Source organism: Hyaloscypha bicolor (assembly GCF_002865645.1).
Source record: "Hyaloscypha bicolor E unplaced genomic scaffold K444scaffold_141, whole genome shotgun sequence".
NCBI classification, from domain to species: Eukaryota; Fungi; Ascomycota; class Leotiomycetes; order Helotiales; family Hyaloscyphaceae; genus Hyaloscypha; species Hyaloscypha bicolor.
The window spans coordinates 382,833-406,335 of record NW_020194643.1 but is presented as its reverse complement, the minus strand read 5'-3'; the positions used below and the strand labels follow the sequence as shown (position 1 = coordinate 406,335).

At 48.7% G+C, this 23,503-nt stretch overlaps 7 protein-coding genes and 1 non-coding gene across 8 annotated transcripts; 2 read left to right on the top strand and 6 right to left on the bottom strand.

The window, feature by feature from the left end:
* Positions 1-2,988: 2,988 nt before the first annotated feature.
* K444DRAFT_t33 lies at positions 2,989-3,139 on the bottom strand. Its single transcript has one exon. It is a non-coding gene; the product is annotated as a tRNA-Cys (tRNA).
* A 970-nt stretch (positions 3,140-4,109) lies between these two features.
* K444DRAFT_144401 (uncharacterized protein) lies at positions 4,110-5,461 on the top strand. Its single transcript, XM_024870552.1, has 2 exons — positions 4,110-4,191; positions 4,288-5,461. Exon 2 carries the CDS (start codon positions 4,519-4,521, stop codon positions 5,254-5,256), a length of 738 nt encoding a protein of 245 aa, XP_024730608.1. The 5' UTR covers positions 4,110-4,191; positions 4,288-4,518; the 3' UTR covers positions 5,257-5,461.
* An 813-nt stretch (positions 5,462-6,274) lies between these two features.
* K444DRAFT_541041 (HET-domain-containing protein) lies at positions 6,275-7,318 on the bottom strand (the record flags this gene model as incomplete). The annotated part of the gene is made up of 1 exon (XM_024875757.1): positions 6,275-7,318. A coding segment is annotated over one exon (1,044 nt), but the record flags the coding sequence as incomplete, so codon positions are not given.
* A 1,368-nt stretch (positions 7,319-8,686) lies between these two features.
* On the bottom strand, positions 8,687-9,519 carry K444DRAFT_497084 (uncharacterized protein; the record flags this gene model as incomplete). The annotated part of the gene is made up of 2 exons (XM_024873293.1): positions 8,687-9,083; positions 9,164-9,519. Coding segments are annotated over 2 exons (753 nt in total), but the record flags the coding sequence as incomplete, so codon positions are not given.
* Positions 9,520-10,985: 1,466 nt separating this feature from the next.
* Positions 10,986-13,016, bottom strand: K444DRAFT_646632 (glycosyltransferase family 71 protein; the record flags this gene model as incomplete). Its single annotated transcript, XM_024885221.1, has 2 exons — positions 10,986-12,305; positions 12,927-13,016. The coding sequence occupies 2 exons, from the start codon at positions 13,014-13,016 to the stop codon at positions 10,986-10,988; spliced, it is 1,410 nt and encodes a 469-aa protein (XP_024730605.1).
* A 1,582-nt stretch (positions 13,017-14,598) lies between these two features.
* Positions 14,599-16,490, top strand: K444DRAFT_144369 (uncharacterized protein). Its single transcript, XM_024870551.1, has 3 exons — positions 14,599-15,005; positions 15,104-15,701; positions 15,765-16,490. The coding sequence occupies exons 1-3, from the start codon at positions 14,874-14,876 to the stop codon at positions 16,385-16,387; spliced, it is 1,353 nt and encodes a 450-aa protein (XP_024730604.1). The 5' UTR covers positions 14,599-14,873; the 3' UTR covers positions 16,388-16,490.
* Positions 16,491-18,764: 2,274 nt separating this feature from the next.
* Positions 18,765-20,317, bottom strand: K444DRAFT_618886 (uncharacterized protein). The gene has a single exon (XM_024881418.1). The coding sequence runs from the start codon at positions 20,142-20,144 to the stop codon at positions 18,810-18,812; it is 1,335 nt and encodes a 444-aa protein (XP_024730603.1). The 5' UTR covers positions 20,145-20,317; the 3' UTR covers positions 18,765-18,809.
* A 1,141-nt stretch (positions 20,318-21,458) lies between these two features.
* Positions 21,459-23,474, bottom strand: K444DRAFT_541145 (uncharacterized protein; the record flags this gene model as incomplete). Its single annotated transcript, XM_024875771.1, has 2 exons — positions 21,459-23,009; positions 23,070-23,474. 2 exons carry the CDS (start codon positions 23,472-23,474, stop codon positions 21,459-21,461), a joined length of 1,956 nt encoding a protein of 651 aa, XP_024730602.1.
* Positions 23,475-23,503: the final 29 nt, after the last annotated feature.

Genomic DNA, 23,503 nt, shown 5'->3' with positions numbered 1-23,503 from the left:
CTCCACCCATTGCTCCAGAAAACATGGTTGCAAGCCCTGCCCCTCAGGTTGGAACTACTAGTTCTCGTTCTCGCCATACCTCATTGCCTCCACCAATGATGGTGGGGCTCGGTGCCCACCCCGCGGTCTGGGATGGGGAAGAGTCGAAGAAAGATAGGAAAGGGAAATAAAAGATGAAGGAGGAGATGGAGACGGAGAGTAGGGGAAAGTGGGCAAAATTTTGGAAAGGAAAGGTCAAGGGCGCGGAGGGGAAAGGGGATGAGGTGAGAGGGGGGAAAGATAAGAAGAGCGGAAAGTGGCTAAACTTCAGGTCGCCTCGGCGTTTGTTTCGACATGGCGATCAGGGTCGAGAGATAGAGTAGTGGTTGGTAATCGTGGTCGTTCAGCTTCAGCGGGCGTTCTGGCGTTTGGGTGGCTGCCTCATAGCCTGTCAACGGAAACAAAAATACCCATGTTATTTTGTTTGGTTGTTGTGTGTGGTTGGATAGCACCTGATAGCCCGTCTACGGACGTTAAAATTCACAATATCATGCTGTCTCTTCGCTGCGTTCTGGTCTGGTCGTTCCCACGACACTCGTTCAGATGAGGCGCTGCCTTTTCGCTTCTCCTCTATCATATATTGGCTCCGACAACTTTTTATTGTAACATGGAATTTGTGCAACTCTGAGAAGAAGTATCTCCGGAGCTGGGAAAGGATTGCCGTAGCTGTTTACTCTAGATGCACCAGAAAAGTGGCATTCCGGATGCAGTGATACCCTGCTGTTACCTCTTAAAGGTATGTTGCTGCGTCCGCTCACTCAATACAGTTATTTACAGGTACTGCAACCTCAGAACTGCATCTAGAGGTATGTAATAGTCTCCGTCATCGGCTGTTTACGCGCTGGACATACTTTCAGAGGTCTTAAAATCGCTCCAGCGAGGTAGATGTAGTCTCTCTCGTTTGATACCATGGAAGCCAAGTCTTTATCATCCCACTTACGGTAGCTTTTCTCATGATTTATGAGAGCCTGAGGTGAAGCTGTTGATTGGGCAAGGATTTGAGAACCAGATGGGATTTGCTGAAAACAGCAGCAGCATGCAGCATTTTCTCACCGCAATTTGTCGTACTTTGTCGAGCCGTGACCTCATTCGCCAAATGGCCACTCCCAAAAGTTGAATTCTAGTTGGCAAGGACAAATTGGCAGGCAGGTCAAGCCATGGCCCCATTCGCCCCAGCACTGCCTTCTTATTTCCGAGTCGGTAAGCACAAAACCAAATTTAGGACGTGAGGGAAGAGCATCTTAACTTTCAAAGGAGCAGTTGGCAAGCTTTTTTATGTGAGGCAAGGAACCCACCTATGGACTCAGAAAAATCACCTATTGTGCCACAATCCTGACGTTGCAGCTATATGCATCTCTCGTCTCCCACAATTCGACTGCTTCAAACGTAGTTACAAGGAGAAGATTTAGTAATACGTTATTGCCGCCACAACTTCCCAAAGCAGAAAGTAAGGCGCTGCTCGAGAGCCATCGATATTGCAGAGTTTTCTGGAAGCGAATTAGCCTCATCATAACCAGTCCTATAACGTCAACGAAATTGCTGTTTGTGAACGAGGCAGACAACTTGCAGGAGAATAAAGTTGTGAATCGTCAGGGGGTTCACTCGCATGCGAGGACTCATGCTGCGAGGAGTTTCAGGCAGAAGCACAAGACTGGATGGACGACAGAGTTAACGGGATTGAAGATGTTGACACCTCAATTTCCATCCCATCATAGCTCTTGCCTGATAGCTTTTCTCGAAAGTCAAATGCTAGTTAGCTTCGAGAGCAACCATATTCCATACGGCAACGATATATCCAATGGAGGAATCCCCGCCATGGCGTCTTCTCCTAAGGTTGCAAATACCGAAACTCTCCCTCTCAAACCCCATTTCTTGGTGGACATCAGGGGTCCTACTGCAAAGCATGGGGATTGAAGATCGATTCTATCGGTCTGGGACTTCGAGCGAGCGAGGGACGCATAATCCCCACCGCAAGACAGGTATGTAATGGCATATTGAGAGCTGCGGTGCGGAGTTCTTGGAGACGCTGCTGTGGATGCTTGTGCTTGGAGGGATTGCGTTTTTGGGTAAGCCTGAGAGATATTGGTTTGTGTCACAGATTTCACTTGTGGGTATGGAGAGCTTGAAGCTTGACTGGAACTGTGCTGAGGACGTCTTGACAACACTCTTATGGCGTGATAGTGCTGGTGGTCCTGGTAGACGCCAGGTATGGCATGAAGTTATGAAAGCTTAACTTTAAAATCCTGATTGCGAAAAGTTGAGGAAGGAAACAACTATCGCTAAGCCAGCCCTTTTCCACGCAATGATTATCGGCCAAAACTTGACACAAAGTGGAGCTCAACAGACGACATTTGATAAAATCAAAGCGCATCTGTAGCTATATCTTCTAGAAACAACCTTGGAACTTAAGTTACTAGATGAGATCAATTTCGAGAAGTCATCCCAGTCGCAGCTCGAAAAGAAGTGCAAGCAATCAAAGTCACGAGGGGGTGAATGTCCTCATCCACTTCGAAACAAACCAGTCAGCATTCCGTCAACATTAGAAATAGGAGTAACTAGGTGTGGCGTCGGCTAGAATACTTTTCATCAAAGGATAGTTTTGTAAACAAATGTGTGTTGGTCAGAATTGACGACTGCGGAGGCTCCTGCGGATAGTCGGACTGCTGCCACACAATACCAGTTTCTATTAGACAAGCAAAAGACCGTCTGCTTCTATCAACTTGCAGAACATCGATTAGAAGAATACTTGTTCAAAAATGGGCAAAGATAAAGAGAAGATTAGAAAGGAAAAACATACAATATCAGGTATTCGCTGGTGCTCACCCAGCCAACTGCTAGTTTGCTAATTTGAGACTTGTGTGGGCAGGCGGACGGGATGCCCAATTCTCCGAAGTCTGGGAACTTGGTTTCGCGAACCAAAATAAAAGAGAATTGCAACCAAAAAAAATATGAACAGAGTGGGACTCGAACCCACGCCACTTTCGTGACCAGGAAATTGTGCTAAGGGATCACCTTAACCTGGCTGGAATTTGAATTAGCACGGTTGAATGTTGAGATGACGATTGCTGCTTACCGCCATAACCAGCTCGGCCATCTGTCCTTGTTGAAGATGTTTCAGCTTATTTCAAATAATAAGCCTTACAAATTTTTAGCGAGGTTCCCCGATGCTTTCCGAGCCGACGATTACCGAGCCTATTTGGACTTGGCTCCTTCCAATCGCAAGATATCTTCGAACCCCCCCCCCCCACCTCTTCATACTATATATCCGTTTGAAACTTTCTTGACTATAACCGAAACAATATCGAGTAGCTTTACTCATGAAACTTAGATTATAAGAAAAAAAACTTAGATCTAAAGAGGTTTACAATGATGAGCGATACTATCCACCTGTTCCATAAACGGCAGTAAACATCGGACAGTTCTTCTTATAGATTTCAGCGAGGATAATATACATCAACGACGCGGAGTGGCCGCAGCCTCTATTGAAGATATCCAAGAGCGTAACCCCTTTTAATTGCGGGGCCCGCCTACGCTGCTGCACGATGCGTCAGACCCAGATTTGAGAGATCGTAGTTCGTACCTTAGATCTGGGAAGCGGATTTTATCACTGCCGCTTTTCCGGTAAACGCACGCCAATCGAGAGTGCAGAATCCCGGATGTGAGGCAGAAGCGCCCTGTCCCATCCCGTGCCGTGGCCGCGGTCCCACGCGTGGAGGCAGACGGTCGTGCCTTTGGACGGGGTTCAGAAGGCTGTCTTTGGTTGTCTGAGGACTGGCGCATGCCTTGACACCACCGAGGAGGCTACTGGTAAACCTGCTAGGCATTTTGATGACCTCCCTTGGTGGGGTATTACTTTGTTGCTCGTTGGTTGAAGGAAAGGGTGCCTTCGGTGATCGATAAAACGAAGAGGAACAGAGCTAAACGATACTGACCGCTTTTGAGGAATATAAGAAATCTAAAGGCTTGAGGATTTGAATATCTAAGGGAAGGTTTGTGTGAATTTTAGGAGCGTTAGGTGCAGACCTAGAACTACTAAGGTTCCTCCCGGCACCACATGAGAAAATCACGTGATTTGAGCCGACAAGTTCGCTTGAAGAAAGTGACATACGAGCCTCATTCAGTGAGGACATGCTATCTTACCTAAAAGTACATGTAAGGAGTCTAGAGTTGTTCTGCACCCCTCTCTTTTGAAGGGTGATGGGCGGGGTGGCCCAGCTGTCCCACCCGAGAACTAACGCGCGATGACAGAAGCCAAGCCAAAGGAAGTTAGCCAGCAGCAACCATCACTGCAGGACAGAAATTGGAAATCTCCTCCAAGAATCTGGATGAAATATCCTTTTGTCTTGAGCTTCTCGTCCAATTTATATCGCCGTCAAGCGAAACTCGAAACTCAAATTTTCACTTCCAGCACTTCGCAACAAGAGAGCGAACGGAACGCAACCCCACAGAGGAACGGGAGGCAAAAAAGAGACATAAATAATGGCAGAAGACATCATCGAGTTGGGCATCGAGGGAATTGATAAATTGGTCGACAAACATTTTCACAAGGTACCAGATAAGCTTGTTGACAAGCATACGTACCATCCTCATTGTCGAGCACGTGGAAGTGGGGAGAGGAGGAGGGACGAGGAGGGGGAAAGTTCTGCCAGTGGCGGTGATGTCGCACACGATCCAAGGCCCAGGGAGTCATACCAACATCAAAGAATGAGCAGGCCGTCGGACGCGAGTGGGTACGGGCATGAATACTCAGCTCCGGACGGCTACGGGTATGGATACTCGCCACCGACTCCGAAGAGACTAGGTCCAGATCCTCAAGATAGTAGGGGAATGCGAAGGCGGGAGTGGTTGGCAAGGCGGAGTAGTTCGCAGCCGGGAGGAGTCAGAGAAAGAGAAAGAGATAGAGAGAAGGGAGGGGAGAAGAGGAGGAAAAGAAGGAGAAGTCTTAGTAACGATAGAGGAAGATATACCGCGAAATCAGGAAGTGGAGGAGGGAACGGATCAGGGAAGACTGAGTCAGTGGTGCTGACCCTACTTGGGATTGCGGCGGGCGGTTTGGCGGGAGTGGCAGCCAGCGGAGTTATCGGCGCGATGGAGAAGAAAAGAGATGGAAGAGATAGAGGAGAAAATATGAGAGAAGATGAGAAGGGGAGAAGCAGTGGTGGTCGTCGTATTCAATCGGCTGAGAGACAGCGGACAAAAGGAGGAGGAAGGAGATGAATGGATGGAATGGAAGATTTGGAGGGCTCAGATGACACATTCGAAGGCAGCCACGCCCAAAGGAAAATTCAGGCGTCGGGTGTGTGGTGATTTGATTCAGGTTCTGCATTAAGGACGATGCTGCAGCGCTGTGGCTCCTGAAATGCCCTCGCTAGCCACACCCCTGAATCGCGAATGGGGCAATCGAACTTCACATATTAGCGGAGAAAAGTATATTTTGAGCTCTCTGCTTAAACAATGGTACCATTGGTTTGGTGAATGGCGCGGAAATATCACTACTCATAGGAATTGAGCAATACCCGAATAGTGCTGCAAACCAGATTTGCAGATCGAACTCCAGAGATCAAGTGTAACCAGTTTGGTAAGCGTTGAAAGGAGTAAATGCCAATTGTATTGCTAGCTCTTTACGTCAAATGATTGAAATTATTATTAGAGGGAAGCCATCCATCTTCGCTCCTTTGTAACGCTTCTGTCGTCGAACTGAATATCGGTCGATCAGACTGTGATGGCTCGTTTCATCTTTCGAACCTCGATTTTCAACACCCACAAATAGCTGCTCACAGCCCAGACAGATTTCTTCTACGAAATCTGGACTTGAAGTCTCGAAGTATCCATACCGACGGTATTCCCCTGCGTTACTTGTGGGCTCGAGAATGAGTCCACAAAAAACACCCATCTTATCTCTAGTCATGCGGCTGTCTTCTCCAAAAGGGCGAATATAATATCTGTGAACTGGTAAAACGTAGACCACGGGGATTGCATTTTCGTCGAAGCTATCGGGAGAATCCACATCGAAGTGGAGAGATATATCCAGATGCGAAACAGTTGAATTTCCAGTATCAATACATACTGAATGGTTTCCGGAAAGGGGGTCCCATTCAGCACGAGCAAGGCATGCTTTGAGCACAAGTTTGCCCCCGCGTACTTGCCCGAATGGATTGGCACCCGCGAGGTCAACATGTGCAGAAACAACTTCGATAAGGGGGGTGATCTGGGTATCTGAGTGATCGGACCAATTGACAGGGCCAGTCGCACTGGCCCAGGACCAACTCGGAGCCACGTATTGTAGACCGGTTCCGCCCCGCTTGACTTCGTTGGGCGCCACATACCAAAGAAGGCCGGCAGAGAGATGCCTTTTCCATAACCCGGCAAGATAATCACTATCCACCGCTCGGTGTGCTGCCTGAGCCACACCAGCGATTGCAATAAGTCTATCCGATTGGTAAGTCAGCAAACATCGACTGTATTCCATTACAAGTTTAGTCCAGGTGCGCCACGATATTGTCTGGTCCAGGAGACGAGCCGATGTTGCGATCAAGGATCGAATCAAGGGCTTCGGGGGAAGTCGATCTAGTTTTGAACCGCAATATCCGTTCGGAAAGTCTTCACATGCAGAAAGCGTGCGGCATTCCCAGTAAATCTGCTCAGAACTGAACATCACAGTTCGTGTTGATAAGACCATCTCCTGGAATACCCATGCTCTTCTCAAAAGAGGCAGATGGGCTAGCATCGACGCTGAAGGCTCCTTATCGTGTCGCAGGTGATTGCGGTGGCGGAATACTTGGACAGAAGTCTTTGGCCAGGCCAGTTGCTGGACGCACGGATCGCTCCTTTGGAATAAGCCATCAAAAGCGTCTGTGGCAGCCGCAGCAGCTATGGTGAAATAAGCGTTTTGGTATACGAAGCCCATCTGAGAAGCCTCTTTCTGCCAGTCCTCTTGTGAGTCTTGGATTATGCAAAGACTGTCAACCCAAAGATAGCGAACGTCTAGCATTCGCGTAACAACAATAGCATCTCGAAAAGTCCGTGGAAGATCATCTAGGGGAATCTTTTGGTGCATTGCGGCATAATTTGAAGACCGGAGCCTATGGAACGATTTCATGCCCCAGCAGTAGCTCAAAGTGGCGTATCTCTCACCCACCGAGACATCACTTGCCGCCCGCAACCGCGGTGGAGTCAAAGAGGAGCCAACATCAATCAGTCTTGTGGGTATATACCAACCAGTTGATTCGTTCCTGCAATCGTAGTGCTGATCTACGCAGTCGATCAACCACGATTTCATGAGGTGGGTGTCTAAATGTGGTATCTTCGAGCTTGATAGTGTGACGCACGCGCCAGTCTGTGATACTTCAGTGCTTGGGGGCACTAATGATTGATCAGGTGAATTTTCGGAAGACTGCCGCCCTGACGAGTCCATGGAGGTTGCTGCCCGCTTGGTTTGGCCCTCTGGTGAGCTAGCAGCTGGTCTGGGGAAACCACGATTGACTTGATTCGAAGTTGCTACGGGTGCATCCAGCGACCCTCGCGCCATCTCCGATGGGCGTGTTCCAAGTGCCACCTTCGGAATAGCACAATCTACCAGCTCTGATTGGTGGCAGCTTTCGGGACTCTGTATTGCCAGTTGGACTGTTTCTGAATCCTTCGAGGTGCTGGATAAATCCTTGTACTGTTGTGAAGAAAGGTCTTCTTGAAGATCTTCCAGAGAAGTGTGATATGTATCGGTCACCCTGTCCTTCTTGACTTCCTTGATCGAAATTGATTCTTGCTGATTGGAGCTTACAGACTCTGCTCGTGCGCTATCCTCTTCAAGATCAGCTGTCAATTGAGAGTTTGGAACATTCTGGGTGCCTTGGCAGTTTTTGTCTTCGGTTTGGTACGCATCCGGGGGTAGCTTTCCGTGCTCAGGGTCTTTGGTAAGAAAATATCTGCCTTGACCATGCTCCTCTTCCATCTTTGTCTCCACGTTCTGGTGGCTGCGAGGACCCCCAGCCCTGCAGTCAATTCTATCGGCATTCTTCAACCTGGGCATAACCAGATTTGATGACATGACTCGGCCCATGGGTATAAGAGCAGGATTCTTGGAGAGATATGTCCACAGGGAGATCGGTAACGAGACCAGAAGGAGAGTAGAATCACATCTGAATCCCGCCTCAACGCAAGTGACTTCTGCGATATTTGCAGGCATCGCTCGAAGCCAGTCAACAAACAAGTCTGGCTGTAAGTCTTTCTGGGACAGTTCTTCCGTAAATCTGACCGCCAACAGCATTCGAGGTGCGTCTGATGGCCAGGCGGAATCTTTCTCTGTCGGCCAATGTGGAAGACTTGGAAGTGCTTGCTTGTCTTCGAGAGAGTCTTTCTCCACAACCCCAGCTCTATCTTGACACTGTGATCTACTGTTTACGTCGCCCATAGCTGAGTTCATAGAGGTGATTGCGTGGCCCTCTGGCTGCAGACCAATGGGGTTAGATGATCCCATATTGAGTGCCGAAGGTTCGCAATCCGTGCTGGGGCAAGGATCTTTCGTTGATGAAGAAACTGGAATTCCTGTCGCCAATGGCCATTTCTGGGGTTTTGATTCAGTGGAAGAAATTTGGCCTTCTCGAGTTCCATGCTTCTCTGTCGAAGCTTCCGTGTACGAGTCCCGATGCGCAGAAAGTTGGATACATCGGTGCAACTTTTCATCTGTCCTCAATAGCACGTGCGTTGGTGGAGGGTACCGCTCGTTAGGAACCCCGCGGGCCATGTGTGATTGAGTCCTGCGGTACATATTCGCATACAGCTCACCAATAGTGAATGATTTTCTCTTGCTGATGGCCTTTAATTCGATCGTGAGGGCTGTGGTGAACGAATAATGACCGACGCCATTGGCTTCACTGTTGAAAGAGCAGGCAGCCAGGAGTTCCGTCACTCCATTTCCTTCCCCACCATCGACAACCCCAGCATAACAACAGTCTAGCAGTATCAATGCATCGCTTTGGGCTTGCTGAAGGTCTGCCTGAATGCCAGTCCAGGTTACCGTGGAGCATTTTTCGGTTGTTTCCGAGGACCTGAAGATATTGGCAATAGTCAGGTTCAGTATTGCTACATGGCTGGATAGATAGTCGTGCCAATAATATACATGACTCACCTCGCCCATACAACCTCTTTCGTCTTGGATAGCCTTGCATGTCCTGCGTAATAGACTATTTTCAAATCGTCCGACTGGTCATCGTTGATCCCAATGAAGTCATTGATTTTGGCGCTGACTTTGTTGTGGCTTCGGTGGTCGGGAATCTTGAACTCCTCAACTTTATAATGATAGATCTCCTCAAAGACTTTGCGTAGAGCAGCAATTTCTTCACTGACGGGAAGTCTCCAGTCCTCACTTTCCCATGAGAACATCAAAACATAGACGCTCGAATATCTTGATCGATTGCCGCATGGGAAAGCTATCCTTGCTGCCTTTTGCAACTCACTGCCGAAAGTCCTCATATCCGTATGCTTCAGCGTCCGCGTTACGTCGTCTGGACTCTCCGGTGTTTCGAACGAGGTTTCCGAGCTTTGCGAGTTTGTTGTCTCGTCGAATCCCGAATCGTTGCGATCGCGGCCGTCATCTTGGTCGAGGCTGCAAGTATCCGTCGCAAGATGGGAAGCGGCTATCCCTCGGCTATGACCGAGAGGTTAGCATTCTACACCAGGGCGAACATAGCCTACTTACCATTGTGCAAACCCGGACCCACCATGAAACGTGGAAATACCAGTATTGTTATCTGTAAATGGCTCCATCGTGTCTTGGGTAGCCATCTTGCCGAATGCTTTCAGCATTTGCGGCTGTAATGGATAGAGCAACGGTCTTGGGTTGATGGTAAGTTCTAGATCTCACTCTTCCAAATGGAACGAGGACATTCCATATGCCGCAAAATTCTAGGGCCAAAATTGAGGGTGTCAGAAGTGTTGACGTGTCGATGAAACCTCATCCCAGTATCGGTGAAGGATAGGGGAATGTTCCAAGCCTCGCGATGCCCAACGAGCGAAAATCGAGACAGGTCGGGTAATAATTCTAACACAAAACGGGCATACAAACAGAACCACGATACAAAGTTGCGAATAAAGATTCCAGAACGCTAATTCAGAAGCACATCAATTTTAGAGTGGAGAATAACATCTCATTTGTTTGTGATTCTGCCCAGATCAAGAGCCAAACTGTTGGCTTGACCTGGCTTCCTGGGCTTCACAGGACGCACCTACGTGCGGGCGCAAGCAGACTGATCTGCGTACTTGTAATTATGCCTTGCCACTCTTAGGCGCCCTGTTCGGCTGTGGAAGAAGAGGACGCCCGGTTTATGGAGAAAGAACTGGAGATATGCCACTGCTGGGGATCGGATGACCACACTTGGGGTGCCACTCCCTAAAAATGGACACCGAGGCGTGGGTACAGGGATAAACGCCCTGAACGTGTCAACGCGGGAAAGGGGACCAACCGCGCCACGAGCACGTTCTTCGAGTAGTTCGCTGGCAACTTCTGCTCCGGGGTTGCTTTATCCCTTGCTCAGATGACAGAGGAAAAGGTATCAGAGCAGTACCCGAAGTGGCTGAAGTTTACCAATGGCCGCCTCTTCTTACAGAGGGCCGCTTCCTCAACACTTGGTACGTGAACCACATTTGAGGAGACACAATGGCCCAAAGCAGTTGCTATGTGCCCATGATTGCCTTGGATTTTGAAGATTTCTTAGGGCGATGTCTCGCGGTTCGGCTTGAGCTACGATTGGACTTCAACTGTGGAGTCTAAGCCTAACCAACACAATCATGAAAGCCTTCTCTCTGAAACGCAGCCCGACTCCTGTAAACAATGGTCATGCGCTCTTTGAGCGCACGTTTGAATTGATCGTAAAAATCCGTTTCAGGAGGACCGCGGCGTTGGCCATTGTTCTCCAAACCCCTCTTACGAGCCAAGATCCTTTGGAAGGCATTCAATGCACTCCACCAAATCCAAACCACTTCTCCTCAAATCCTTTCAGTTCTTCATAGGTATCCCAATCCTCTACAACAACCAAGCCCTCATCATATCCCTCAAAAGTGGACATAATCGTAGACATCATAGGGTTGTATGTAACTCGCAACTTCACCCCGTCTCCCAATTTATCGTTCGGCGGATGAATATCCCCATAAGTGCTCTCAGCGGCAAACTTGTCTTGCGCAGCCCTGTGGATCCGAGACCATAGCGGCCGATGGAATTTCGCATGCTTGATCAAATTCGCATGCACGAACAGCCATTTCCCCTCCGGATCTGCCTGGAGCATTGTATGTCCACCTCCTTGTGGATTGTCTGTCAGCACAACGCCTGCAGCGGCATTCAGTCTTCCCGGCCCGGTCCATTTCTTGCCTAACAAAAGAGCAGCTGCTCTGAACGAATCTCTGTCACCGCCCAGGAAGCCGTAAAATTTATGGTGCTCAAGGGCGAAAAACTCGGCAATCCATAACAGATCTTGGTGAAGGGTGCGCGAGATGAGGATCTGGCCAGATTCGCCTTCATATTCACTCCGACAACTTTGTCCTGAAAGACGCCAGATGGGGTTGGTGGCATGTGATTTTGTGTAATCCGGCCAAAGCATGAGCCCTGTTTCTTTCCATTGCATGCTTTCGAACAGGTATTCCGGATTTCGGAGGGTATAAGAGTCCGTGTCCAGATAGAGAATTTCGTCAAATGATGATTGTTGGATGGCGGCCGCTTTGATATGGAATGCTTTCCAGTCGTCTCCTTTTCGAACTCCTTCCACAACTTGGACAGTGACTTTCATTCCGCTTTGATCCTCTTGGTCCTCGGAACGCTGCTTGAGAGATGAGAGCTCCTCGAGCAAGCTCATCTCCGGTGTTGAAAGCTCGTTCGGAAAGTGGAATATCTCGACTGGAAGAGTACAGTTGTATGATCTCAGGAGCCGGATGTTTGTTCGTGCACGAACAACGGCAGCATGATCCCCTGCTGCCATCACCAGTCCTCTTCCCCCCGAGAACTCTTTTCCTTGTTCGTCTTTTGTGAGAGATGTCTCCGGGCTCATCTTCTCTTGCTTCTCTTTTTGTTTTCGGTATAAGTGTTCTGCAATGTCTTGGCGCCAGTCTGATATCTTGGCCGGTGTTATATATCGCCACGCCCGCTCATTCTCCTTGACTGCACCCTCATCGAAGTTGACTCCCTCCGTCGGACAGGTCTTGTTATTCAATGCCACGGATTTATCGTAGGGCAGGATCGGGCGCTGGACCCATTCTTGTACGGCTTCGGGTAGCTTGGCTAGCTGAGTTTTGAAGGTTTCGTCTAGTTGGAAGGTTTGACCGGCTCCCTTAGGCAGAGTGTCCTGTGTCTCGATCGCTTTCCAAGAAAAATAACTGAAGATGATGACTAGGAGTATAACAGCAGAAGCAATTATTCGAGTTCGGGACCTCATCCTCTCTGGAATCACCGGTGGCGTTCAGGCAAGAACGTGCCCACCTATATTCGCGACTCTTTTAGCCAATTCAGATAAGAATATTGTTGCATGAGACCAAAATCCAGTATGTCTGGTTCGAGGTGAGTTTGAAAGCATTGCGAGTCCCAAATTTGATGTGTAGGAAGGCACATCTGACATGCGCAGCCGCCAAAGGATGAAGCAACGGTGATCTTGGCGGTCTTCTTCTGAGCTCAGCTTCATCCAAGACTCAGCTCTTGTTGGGCTTGATGGGTAGTTGAGGCATATAGATGTGCAGATGGAATCTTTGGAGAGGAAAGGAGTAGTACCTGTATTCAAAGTCCGGAGTACTTTTTAAGCTGATGTATACAATGACGCGGCTTGGCGGCAAATGCGGCAGACGAAATCTTCAGCAGCGGCTCAAGCGCCCCTATTTATGTCTCACGTGACCTCACCAGAACGTGGTGGTACCGCAAGATGGAAAACTGTTTCGTCGCGAGTTCGGGGCACTTGATCGTACTTTAGATACACATCGGTGTCTATCTCGTTGGGTTCTTGCATGAATGACTCTTCTGATTTGGCAGGAACGAATTCGACGCCTGTGAGCGGTTTCAACTCATGTCCTCCATTGCCAGGAGGTTCGTGTGGCGGCAAATTTCGCACAGAGATTTTCTCGTCCAGTCAAATCGGAAGGTGTCTTTGCCACTTTGGACGCCAGTGCGGAAGAGCACAATTGTTGTTTGGCTACCTGCTCTTCATATTTCCAGCTCCCAGCGTAAGAGGGAGATGTCTTTGATTGAGTTCTGGATTTTGGGTTAATCAATATTCGATTTTCCACCCCCAGTCTCTCACCCAGATTTGGCGAGGACGAAAAGGAGTTGGCGGGATGGCTGGTTTGTTAGAAGGGGGGTGATCACTTGATCAAACGCGAAGCTTGCCCCGTCGCGTCGCGTCGCGTCACCTCGCGCGCCCCCCCCCCTTGGCGCTTCATAAACGTCAATCCCTTCTTTTTCCCTCTCATGGAAGGAAAGTTTTCCTCCTCTTGTGTCTTTTTCGTGGGGCTCTTTTGCATTGATTATATTTGGACCTCATCTTATTACAAGGGCACTCACAAAAGCAACAGCGCCAATGTCTACCATTCGGGACAAACCCCAGGGTGGCAAGCAAAGTAGCGTGCAAATCAGCACCCTCTACCACCAGCGAAAACCGCAAACCCCCGAGCTCTTTACCTCCACAACTGCTCGGATCTATCCATCAAGCAATTCGACACATTCTCTGCTTCGCTATGGAAGAACTCTGCGAGAAGGTTCCAGAAGCAGGAGAGTTTGCATTGCGCTGTAAATTCCTGCATCCTCCCCCGGCTGCGGAAACAAATGCATCCAAAGATCCACCGAGCAAGAAGCGCAAACTAGATCCAAAAAGAACCGGCGTTGGCGGCCAGGATGCACACCTTGCTGTCCTCCCTGGTTGTGAACAAGAGTACGCTTTCTTCCCACACCACCAAATTGACTCGGGTATCAACACCAGACTCATATTGGTCGAATCGATAGAGGAACAAAAGCAGAAGACAGCTGCGACGGCGACTCTATAGAGGAAGATGAAAGTTGCAGTGACTGTGGAGGTACAAGGCCGAATTGCTGTAGTGGCTCTATCGGTAGGGGGTGTCAGGTTAGTGTTGTGTGATGACACGAAGGAATGAATTCCTGTATACCGAGGGCAGCACGAACAATAATCGAGGACCACCGATGCGTCTGTCCGAACGGGATGGAATCTGTCCTATTTTGTCTCTCCATTTTCCTATCATTTCCTCCTGTTTGGTCTTGTGTTTGTAATGTTTTTTCTTGAATTCAATGGCTTGTCCACACATCTATGGCTCACCACCCAGTAGGCAGCACCCGTCAAATCGAGGCCTTGCAAACAGTTTACCTTTGAAAGTGTTGGGATAGCCCAATTCCTCTCGGCCTATGGCCGCGTGTAGTAGACATTTTGCTATGAATTATATGTTGGTCAACAACAATAGTGAGTTTCCACGGCGCCCCTTTTCGCGATTCACGGGGTGGGGCCTGCTTAGCGATGCGAGCACGACGGCCGTTCTCCCGCACACTTCTCCAAACACAACATGTGTCAGGTTGAATAACTAACCAAAGGGAGGGAACCACCGATGCGAGTTCTTTCAGAAGGCGAATACGAACCGTTTCAAATGTTTCGAATGTTTTGAGCTACCCTCCCCCGCACTCGCTTTCCTTAGCATCAAGATCGACCGTTAGGATGTACCTTAAACGTCGTTCTTCTACTTCTGCATTATACTTGTATCATTTTATGCCTCTTGGCTTAGAACTGTCCTTCACTGATTTACACATTCCCTTTCATACCTAAACTCGATCCGACGGGAGAAGTCTTTACTTTTGGCTGGCCAAAATGTCATCAATGAGGTTTCGGCCCTCGGCCCTGTTCCCCTTCGTTACATCTTTAATCGCCTTTGCTCTCGTTCTCATACTGGTTCTGTCGGGCACAAACCCAAATTTGATCGCGGATGGGTATCTTCTCAGTGTAAGTTAACAACGAATTGCTCTTCCCATTTCCTCCTTTCCAATAAATTCCAATGCATTAGTTCCTTGGGGGCTACATACTGAATGCAATATTCGCAGTTTAACACAACCTCCGTTGGCCAAAACCTGGTGGAGTTCAGCCCTGCGACACCAGCAACTTCAGTGACGCCTGCTGCCAACGCTGCCAGGGATGTTCGTTCAGCGGGATCATTAAAAACAAAAGCTTTGGGAGTAAGGCTACCAAGCACAGGTATAATCCTCGATTCTTCGGCTCCAGATTCAGCAAACAGCATCCCAATCATGAGTCCAGCAACCTCAGATCCTTCAATCTCGACATCACCAGGCAGGAACATTACCCAATCAGCAACGTCAAATTCGAATACAACAACTTCAGCTGCACCAACCCTCACTATCCCGCAGGCTGCCGTGGCGGCAAACCCAGCAGCTATTCCCATTGGGGTCGTCAGCTCTTTCTTCCAGTTGACCTTGAATGCTTTTGCCACTGGAGTGGGCGACACGTTGCAGGGGATCACCACGCTCCTTGTTACTACTGGAAAACAATCTTTTGGGGTCCAGCAATATTACACAATGCACGTGTCTGGCATATGCTCGGGAAGTGTATTCAGCACAAACGCAACAAACGCAACATCCGCTCTCAACATAACACGCTGTGTAAGCTATAGCAGTGGGAGCAGTTGTAAGTTCTCTCCGACCACTCCTATATCTGTCGTTACCTCGACTCTAATTGACTATTTTCCAGTCATCCAAAACTTGACCAGCAACGTTTCAGATTCAACACTCATTGCGGCTGCAAATGTCACTGTGCCATTTATAAGCAAAGTTCCCGGTATGGGAAAGTCCGCAAAATCGCTCATCGACGTCGCATCCGCCATAGTCCTCGCGGTCTTCATCATCGGCCTAATCGGAAACGGCTTGTCGATATTCCTATCAGCAACAGCATTCATCGCCCCTCAGTACGGAACGAAGATTCACACAGCCGGCGCTGGAATTACCACTTTCAGCACACAAATGTTACAGATGGCAGCGATCACATCAACAACTATTGCTGTCAGTGTAAGCAGAGTTATCAATAACTTTAGCGATGTCTCCGGGCTCAGTGCTTCTGTCGGCGTGAAGTTCTTGGCTCTCATATGGGCGGGATATATTGCTGCCCAACTGGCGAACGGATATTGGGTTGTAACGTGGTTCGTCAAGTTCCGGACCGTTGGGTACAAAGCGAGGGAGAGAACACGGCTGCAGATGAGTCAGTACAAGGGCATTATAGCAGAAGTCCGGAGCGATTTCAAAGTGGATAAAGTTAAATATGACGATACTGAGATGTTGGTAAATAGTCGGTCGGAGATCAGGCATTGGAATGATTAGAGAAAGCAGTAGATATTCCTAGCTGTACTGGTTTACCACAACTATAAATCAGAAACTGCAATTGTAGTCCAAGAGTATGAGAAAATGAGAATATGGTCCACCTCTCCTCACGGCCAAGATGATAAAGCATGAACCTAATTCTGAGTTAAACGACATTCTCGAAATCTGCTCGTGCATGGATATTCACTCTGGCATACGGGGTGAGTGCATCCCTGGAAGTTTAGCGAGCCCCTGAGTGCGGGGTAAGGTTGCGGGGTAATTTTCAGTGCTGTAAATTTAATTCTTTACTTACAGCACAACGTTTGGCCTCCAACATATCAATTCTTGGCAAATTAGTGATCAAGACCAAACCTCGGGGGTCTTCTCTAGGGCATTGTTTGGGACCTAGAGACTTCGATGTCGCATAGCTAGAGTTGTGGCAGGTATCAAAGTCAACACCAACCAGCAATATCTCTATTAGGTTGTGCAAGTCCTTGAGGTAAGTCGACCAAACATCCAGCAATACCTTAGATTTGTGCTTTTCATACAGCAGCCTAGCCTGCACCGTCAGAGTTTATAGCTAGAGTTCTCGAAATACACCATCATCTACAAGGCCATCAATATTCACCATCTGCTACCATCGCACCAAGACGCTGCGCGCATAAATCGACCACTGTCACCGCAACACATATAAACCAATCCTTTTCGAACGCTGTTGAACGTAAGGGTAGAGAGAGGGAAGGAGACAAAGCGAGGAGCCGGAACAGGAGCAGGAGCAAGCTTGGAAAGCACGAGGCAGAAGCAGCAGGAGCAAGGAGTGAAACTAGGTCGCAAACAAAGGAGAGGGCCAATTTATTCCCTTCGACAACTATTCTCCCGTTTCCAAAAACGCCAGAGACCTGAAGCGCTGTCATCATTCATTCGCCACAATATTCCGGTGGATACCCTGAAATACATCATGGGCTACTTGCCCCAGAATCAGCCATGGCATTCACCCTGTCCGGTATAGATCTCAAACGCTTGCTCGGAACGCACCAATAAACTCCAAAGACACCATTGCGGAACTCCTGGCTGTCGGTCTGCCAAATTATGTTACCAGACACGCCTGCAGAAGGCTCCACGATATGAAAGACTTGCAAAATACAATAGCGTAACATATGGCTCTTGTAGCAGAATATGGTACCGGTATGCGGGTCTACCATTTCCCTGCTGTGCATCTCGGGACAGGAAAAAATATCACTTTCTATATCTCTCGCTGGTTTGGTATGACTGCTTGCAAGATGGCTAGCAAAAGACATCGTCAACGACAAGAGTGTAAAGAACTATTGAAGATGATATCCTCCAAGACAGCAATGATGAGAGTTCATGGAGAGTATGTGCAGCAGTCTAGAAAAGAAAGTCGTGTCGTTCGAGGCAATCTGAAGCATCAACTACAGATTGCATATGCTCTGCGTGACGCTTAACAGAAATCAACCTTTGTGTACGACCCACCTCGTGAGATGATATGCCTGCATGTCACCTCTCGAAGGAGCTTACAGAACATCGACTTTGGGTGATGCGATGTAAAAATGCTACACTGAGTACCGTTTGGACAAGAAGGGCTGCCCCGACTATGGGCTCCTAATATTCTTTACAAAATGGAAGGATCCGAGGAATGGGCCGGAGAGCGAGGTGTGGACGCGATACTTGTTGCCAAGACTAGCAGCCTCGTTTCGAGAAGCCTTTTGTTCTCGTCGGCTTGGCCCCTCAGGTGAGCTTCCGACCCAAGGTGAGGAGGATCGTCCTCAGGTTGGGCTCATATTCCGCTTTTGAGCGCAACGATGACTTCGAGTTCGACTCGTCGCTGACATCGGAGAACAAGGCTGCGCTGTTCAGCTTTCAAAAGAAATGGAAGAGATAGCGAGGCAATCATTTCGAATCATCAAATTTAGATATCGTGTATCGCATATTGCCATTTACTTCAATGGGAGTGGCCATCAATTGCAGCTGCTACGGAGGCCCCAGAAATCTCGAGCGCACGCTAGGAAACATTCTATCTCACAACACAATTTTCACCCCCCACGTCTCCATTGAGCATAACTATTATTTGTACTTTCGAGTCCTGGGGCATTGAAATGCCCTTCATGCTTCTCCATAATGACCATCTCCGGCAGACATCTGAAGTAAATGATGTGTACGACCCAGAGAATGAAACAACGTGCATAAGGCCCCTTGTCCCATTGGTCGACCATGTGACTTGAGATTCTCTAAAGAGACACCTGGCCAAGCTGTTGGTCAAGGTAGGTAGATATCAGAGCTGAAGCGTGGAAGGGGTGAAGAGAAGAGCGCAGGCATATGAGACAGGTGGACAGGTTGCATCATAAAGAGATGGGAAATTTTCAAAATTCCTTTCAAATTCCTAGTATTCATTTTGAGAACGTTAAAGCTATTGCTTTGCCATTTCTCAGGCAATGTGTGGTACATTTGATGCCCATGTGGCTATATAAGCAGAAGGTGGAAGGAAGAAAAGTGTGCGAAATGTTTCCACTATCATGAAGAGCCTTGCAAGTACATATCCAAAGCATATCAGTACTACGATGGGGTTCAAGAAACTCTCCGTCAAAAATGTGGATATTTCGAATCTCTCTAGAGCCCCGAGTATCATCATGATGCTGCCAAATAAAACAAACATACCCGAGGTGCAAAAAGTGCTTGCAATCCTCCAAATCGTTTTCTCTATCGAAGTGGGAAACACGAAATTCCATGCCGCAAGATGGATAGCGCCGAATATCACGCTTCCTATCAGAAGCCCCACATAATCAGAATTAGTCGAGTAACCGGCATTAAAATAGCTTATATCATTCCGTATTGGAGCTCCCAGTTGGTTGTCTTCAAGATCTACTTCAACAAAATTGAGTATGTCAACAAAGTCTTTTACTATCGAATTTGGCCGTTTCTGTTCTCGGAGAACTGGTAGAAAAGAGCGAGGAATTTCTCCTTCATAAGTCATTAAGGCATAAGGCACTTGAACTCCCTTCGGCTTTTCCCAGTTAAGCCCATACAACACAATTGCACATGATGCAAAAGCAAGGACAGAAATCTCCAGCTGTGAGATCGTCAGGTTTCTGCTAGCTCGAACGATGATCTGAACCATCATCCAAACAATCTGGACGACAGTGATCGCACGAATAAGACCGTCGCTTTTGCTTTTATCGCTGATCTCCTCCTGAGTAATCGATGGTAGTTTTGTCAATAAACCAGCTTCTCTCAAGGCTAAGATATTGCTAGCATCGAGGTGGTAAGGGTTCGAGTAAGACATAGATGAGGCATCGTTTGGTTCCGTAGTATCGCCACCGACTCTAAGGACGAACCCTCCCATATTCGCAAAATGCGAATGTACCCTGGTCCATGGAACACCATCTTCGGCAGCGAACTTTCGAAACTTAGCCATTGTGCTATCAATTGCCCTTAGATCTGCGACGCTCTTCGCGAGCAGGAATTCGGGTGCGAGGACAGTGAACAACATCCATTTAGTGCTTGTCCAGGCTCGTTTCGATGCCCACTTGATGTCGCCTAGCCAGCCCGGGTCACGACCTTCTCTTTGCTCCGGAACGTTGAGATGCTGGACTGTCCATGTGCAGGCAATGATCGTAAAGAGGCAGCTGAAAAGAATATCCGTGGTTCCCCTCTTGTCCGCAGAGGAGACAAAGTTGACCGTCGTGGAAGGGCTGGTGCATTGGATGTGGAAGGTTTCGTAGCCTTGGGCGACGGCTGCGAAGAGGAGGAGGCTTGGCGCCATTGTTGGGTGATGGTAGTTGAGCATGACTGCAAATATAAACGAAATCGCTGTCAAAAAATAGCTTCTTATTCCCTGAAAATAACTTGAAAAGATTTTGGCGACCTCCTAGGGCTATGTATGATGCCTCAAGGAGGCTGAGATCGAAGTGGCTGAGGCTGTGTTTTGCGCCAACACATTTTATTTTCCAATTCGTGGCCCATCATTGGCCTCTGACCAACATTCAACTCGGCCCGACACGTCACTGGCCTGAAATGTTTCGGTATTGGCCAGGTTCCAGAAACCACTAGGAAAGACAAAACACGCATCCATCCTTTCTTAGCAACGGTCTCACCTTTTCCGGTCGCCCGTCCCCATTCATTGTATCGCGAGCAGCGGCGCATCCAGGGAAGTGAAGGGTTTTGCACTGAGAACGTACTCATGCGGAGTAGAAGTATTCAAAACTATCTGAAGCCAAGCAAAGACAAAGACAGTATACTAAACTCGCGAAGAGCATCCTGGGAACGAACAATATCAAGGAATAGGAAATCAGTGTCCGAGCGCAAAGCACAGGAAGGGAATAGTACATTGGGCCCAGTCGTACCACACTCTGCAATTATCGATTGCCAACCAGCATTCCACTAGGAACATTTTCCTTGCTCTTCGCATCACAAAATCTCAGTCCCAAGACCTCAATATACCGAGCATCACTAATCAAGCAAAACCGTACGGCGTACACAAACTTTTTGATTCTTACGCCCTCTAAATAGGGTCTTCCTCTCCTTTTCCTTCACTCACTCGCTCACAGGCTCTCATGTATCCCATACCACTATGTACCAGGATCCAGGTCCCATCCCTGGACCCAAATGCAATTATGCACACATCATAACATCGTGACCCTCTATCCTCTCCCCATACCAAGCCATATCATGCAATGCCATCTTCCGTCCGCGCCGAAAAGCATCGCCGTATCCCGCTCATCTGAAGTCAGGGCTGGTCAAAGAAAGAAATAGGAAAGAAGAATATACAGAAACAATACCGACAAGAAGTAGAAGTAGAAGTAAAAGGAGGGGCAAAGTCCATGCTATTGGCAAACACTATTCGTGTCTCCCATTTTGTTCGAACTGAAACATTGTGTGATCGAAGATGGAAATATTTTGAGGGCCGGAAAAACGCCTTGCTCCGTTGCTGACTTCGGCTTCTCTGGGTGTGATTTGCGCCGTCCGTTCTGTCTGTCCGTTTCGTGTTCCGTGCAATTTCTATTCGTAGCCGTGTCGTCGGCCTTTCTGTATGTGTCCTGTTCTTTTGGTGATCGAGTCTAGTCCAAGAGCAAGGGGATCAAATAGCCCAACTACCCCTTCTGGCCCTAACGCCCCAAGCAGCAGGGGCAGCCCCATTGCTCATGCTGGGATACTGCCTGCCCCACTCCAAGATATATACCCTGAGAGCTTTCCATCTAGCGCCATACTCATGGCTTCCCTCCCTCTTGAAAGACCCTTCAGGGGCTTCAGTCAATCCAATATAGCCCTTAGCATTCTTCTTCTCGTCGTCAGCTCTCAGCACCTCTAGCGAAATGCGAGATATGCGGGCCAATTCCTCGTCGTATTGGCGGGCGAGAGCCGGGTATCCAAGTGATAGGTAATTATATACCTGCGTCACAAACGTATCATCAAACTCCGCGAAGAGCACTGTCTCCGCTTTACTCCTTACAACCTCGGCTTTTAGTCTCTCGTCGATACCAGCCAGCATGCGAAGACCACCATCATGTGCATGTCCATTGGTGGTTCGAGGCGATTTGGCGTCTCCTGGCACCTCACTAGCGAATGCGGAAGAAAACGGGTCTTCGCTTCTCTCGACATGCGGGGTTTGGATAAGCGTGGGCCTAAGGAGACTGGGACTCAGATACTCGCCCACTTCATCTGCAACACAGTAACCACCCCAGAGACCACCTCCGTTATCGACTCGGTTGGGTTGGATATCGATCCTTTGGTCAGACTCGAATTTGGTGGCTTTGGGTGATGGGCACATCCGAAATATCAAATCGCCTCCAAGCATAGGTGGAGACGCAGCCGAGCGCATGCGATCAAGCTCAGCTTCCTTTTGAGGATCAACGGGTTCTTTGCCTTGGGCTCGGGCCAAGGCAGCATTTTTGACGGTCATGCCGTTGGTCCAGAAGGGATCTTTGAACGTGGGTTTCGTGGCTTCGGCGGCGATTTTCTTGTTGGTCTCGTCCTCACGGAGACGATTCAACTTCTCATGATGTTCTTGCATCTCCTTTGCTGCCCAACCAACTTCCGTAGATTTTCGTCGTAGATTGCTGATTTCGGTGTCCTCGACTAAAAGCCCAATCCCTTCGATGGATTCCTCATCTGATGCCCCTTCCACCTCTCTGTCGTAGAAATGTTCTACAATTTCATGCATGGACTCATTGGGGAAGGCAGCCAAAGCTTGTTCTCGAAGCTGCTTCTCCGCAGCTTTGGCTGCAAGAGCAAGCAGGTAACCTGAAAACCGGTCATCGCAGCTTTCCCTTGTTCGTGCCAGCTGTAGTCTCATCAACGAATCTTCTGATGATCCAAGTGAGCCTGACAGTGATGGTGTGTCCTCTTGTGTACCATCATCATCGTCTGAATTGCCCTGTGAATCCGACTCCGATGACGCTATGTCTTCCAGCTCTGGCTGGAAAGAGTTTTGCCTTGTACTTCGTCTTGTATTTAGATGTGGCCGCATGGAGGGCTGTCTCCTGGGAGGCAAGGGGGGTATTTGGGTACTTGATAGGTTTGGAGATAGATTTGGGGACCGTGATTCGGCAAGGGCGGAATTAGGAGGCGCCTTGGGCTTTCGTATTTTTGGGCGGGTGTAGATATTTGGTACTCCTGGAGTGAGATCGGTCTGATAAACAGTTCACATTAGCATATGCCCAAAAGATTATACACAGTTCGAACCATTCACCTTATCCGTGGGCAAGGTAGCTGGTCTGGAGTCACCAGCCCTCTTTGACCTTTTGGTGGTCTCAATTAACTCAGGAACAAATCTCCTCCTGGGCTTGGGCGTCTCTTCGGGTGATGGGCTTTGTGGGATCGAGACAGGTGTTGGTTCGGGTGTGGGCAAGGCCTTCGCAGCTTGGTCGCTGCTCTTGAAGGTGGTCTCGACGGGCTCAATCAGGAACTTTTGCTTTGCCACGAAGTCCATCCGCTCCACACCCGCATCTCCCGGCTTCGGGACATCCTCCTTTTTACTGCTTCGAGTCGTAGTTTCCACAGGCTCGACAGCGAATCGGCGGATCTTCTTCACCGTTGACTCGACGGGGGTCGGTGAGAACCGCCTCGAGCTTGGCGGGGGTGAGGTTTCTGGCATCGTGGTTCTCTGTAATTGATAATGGGAAA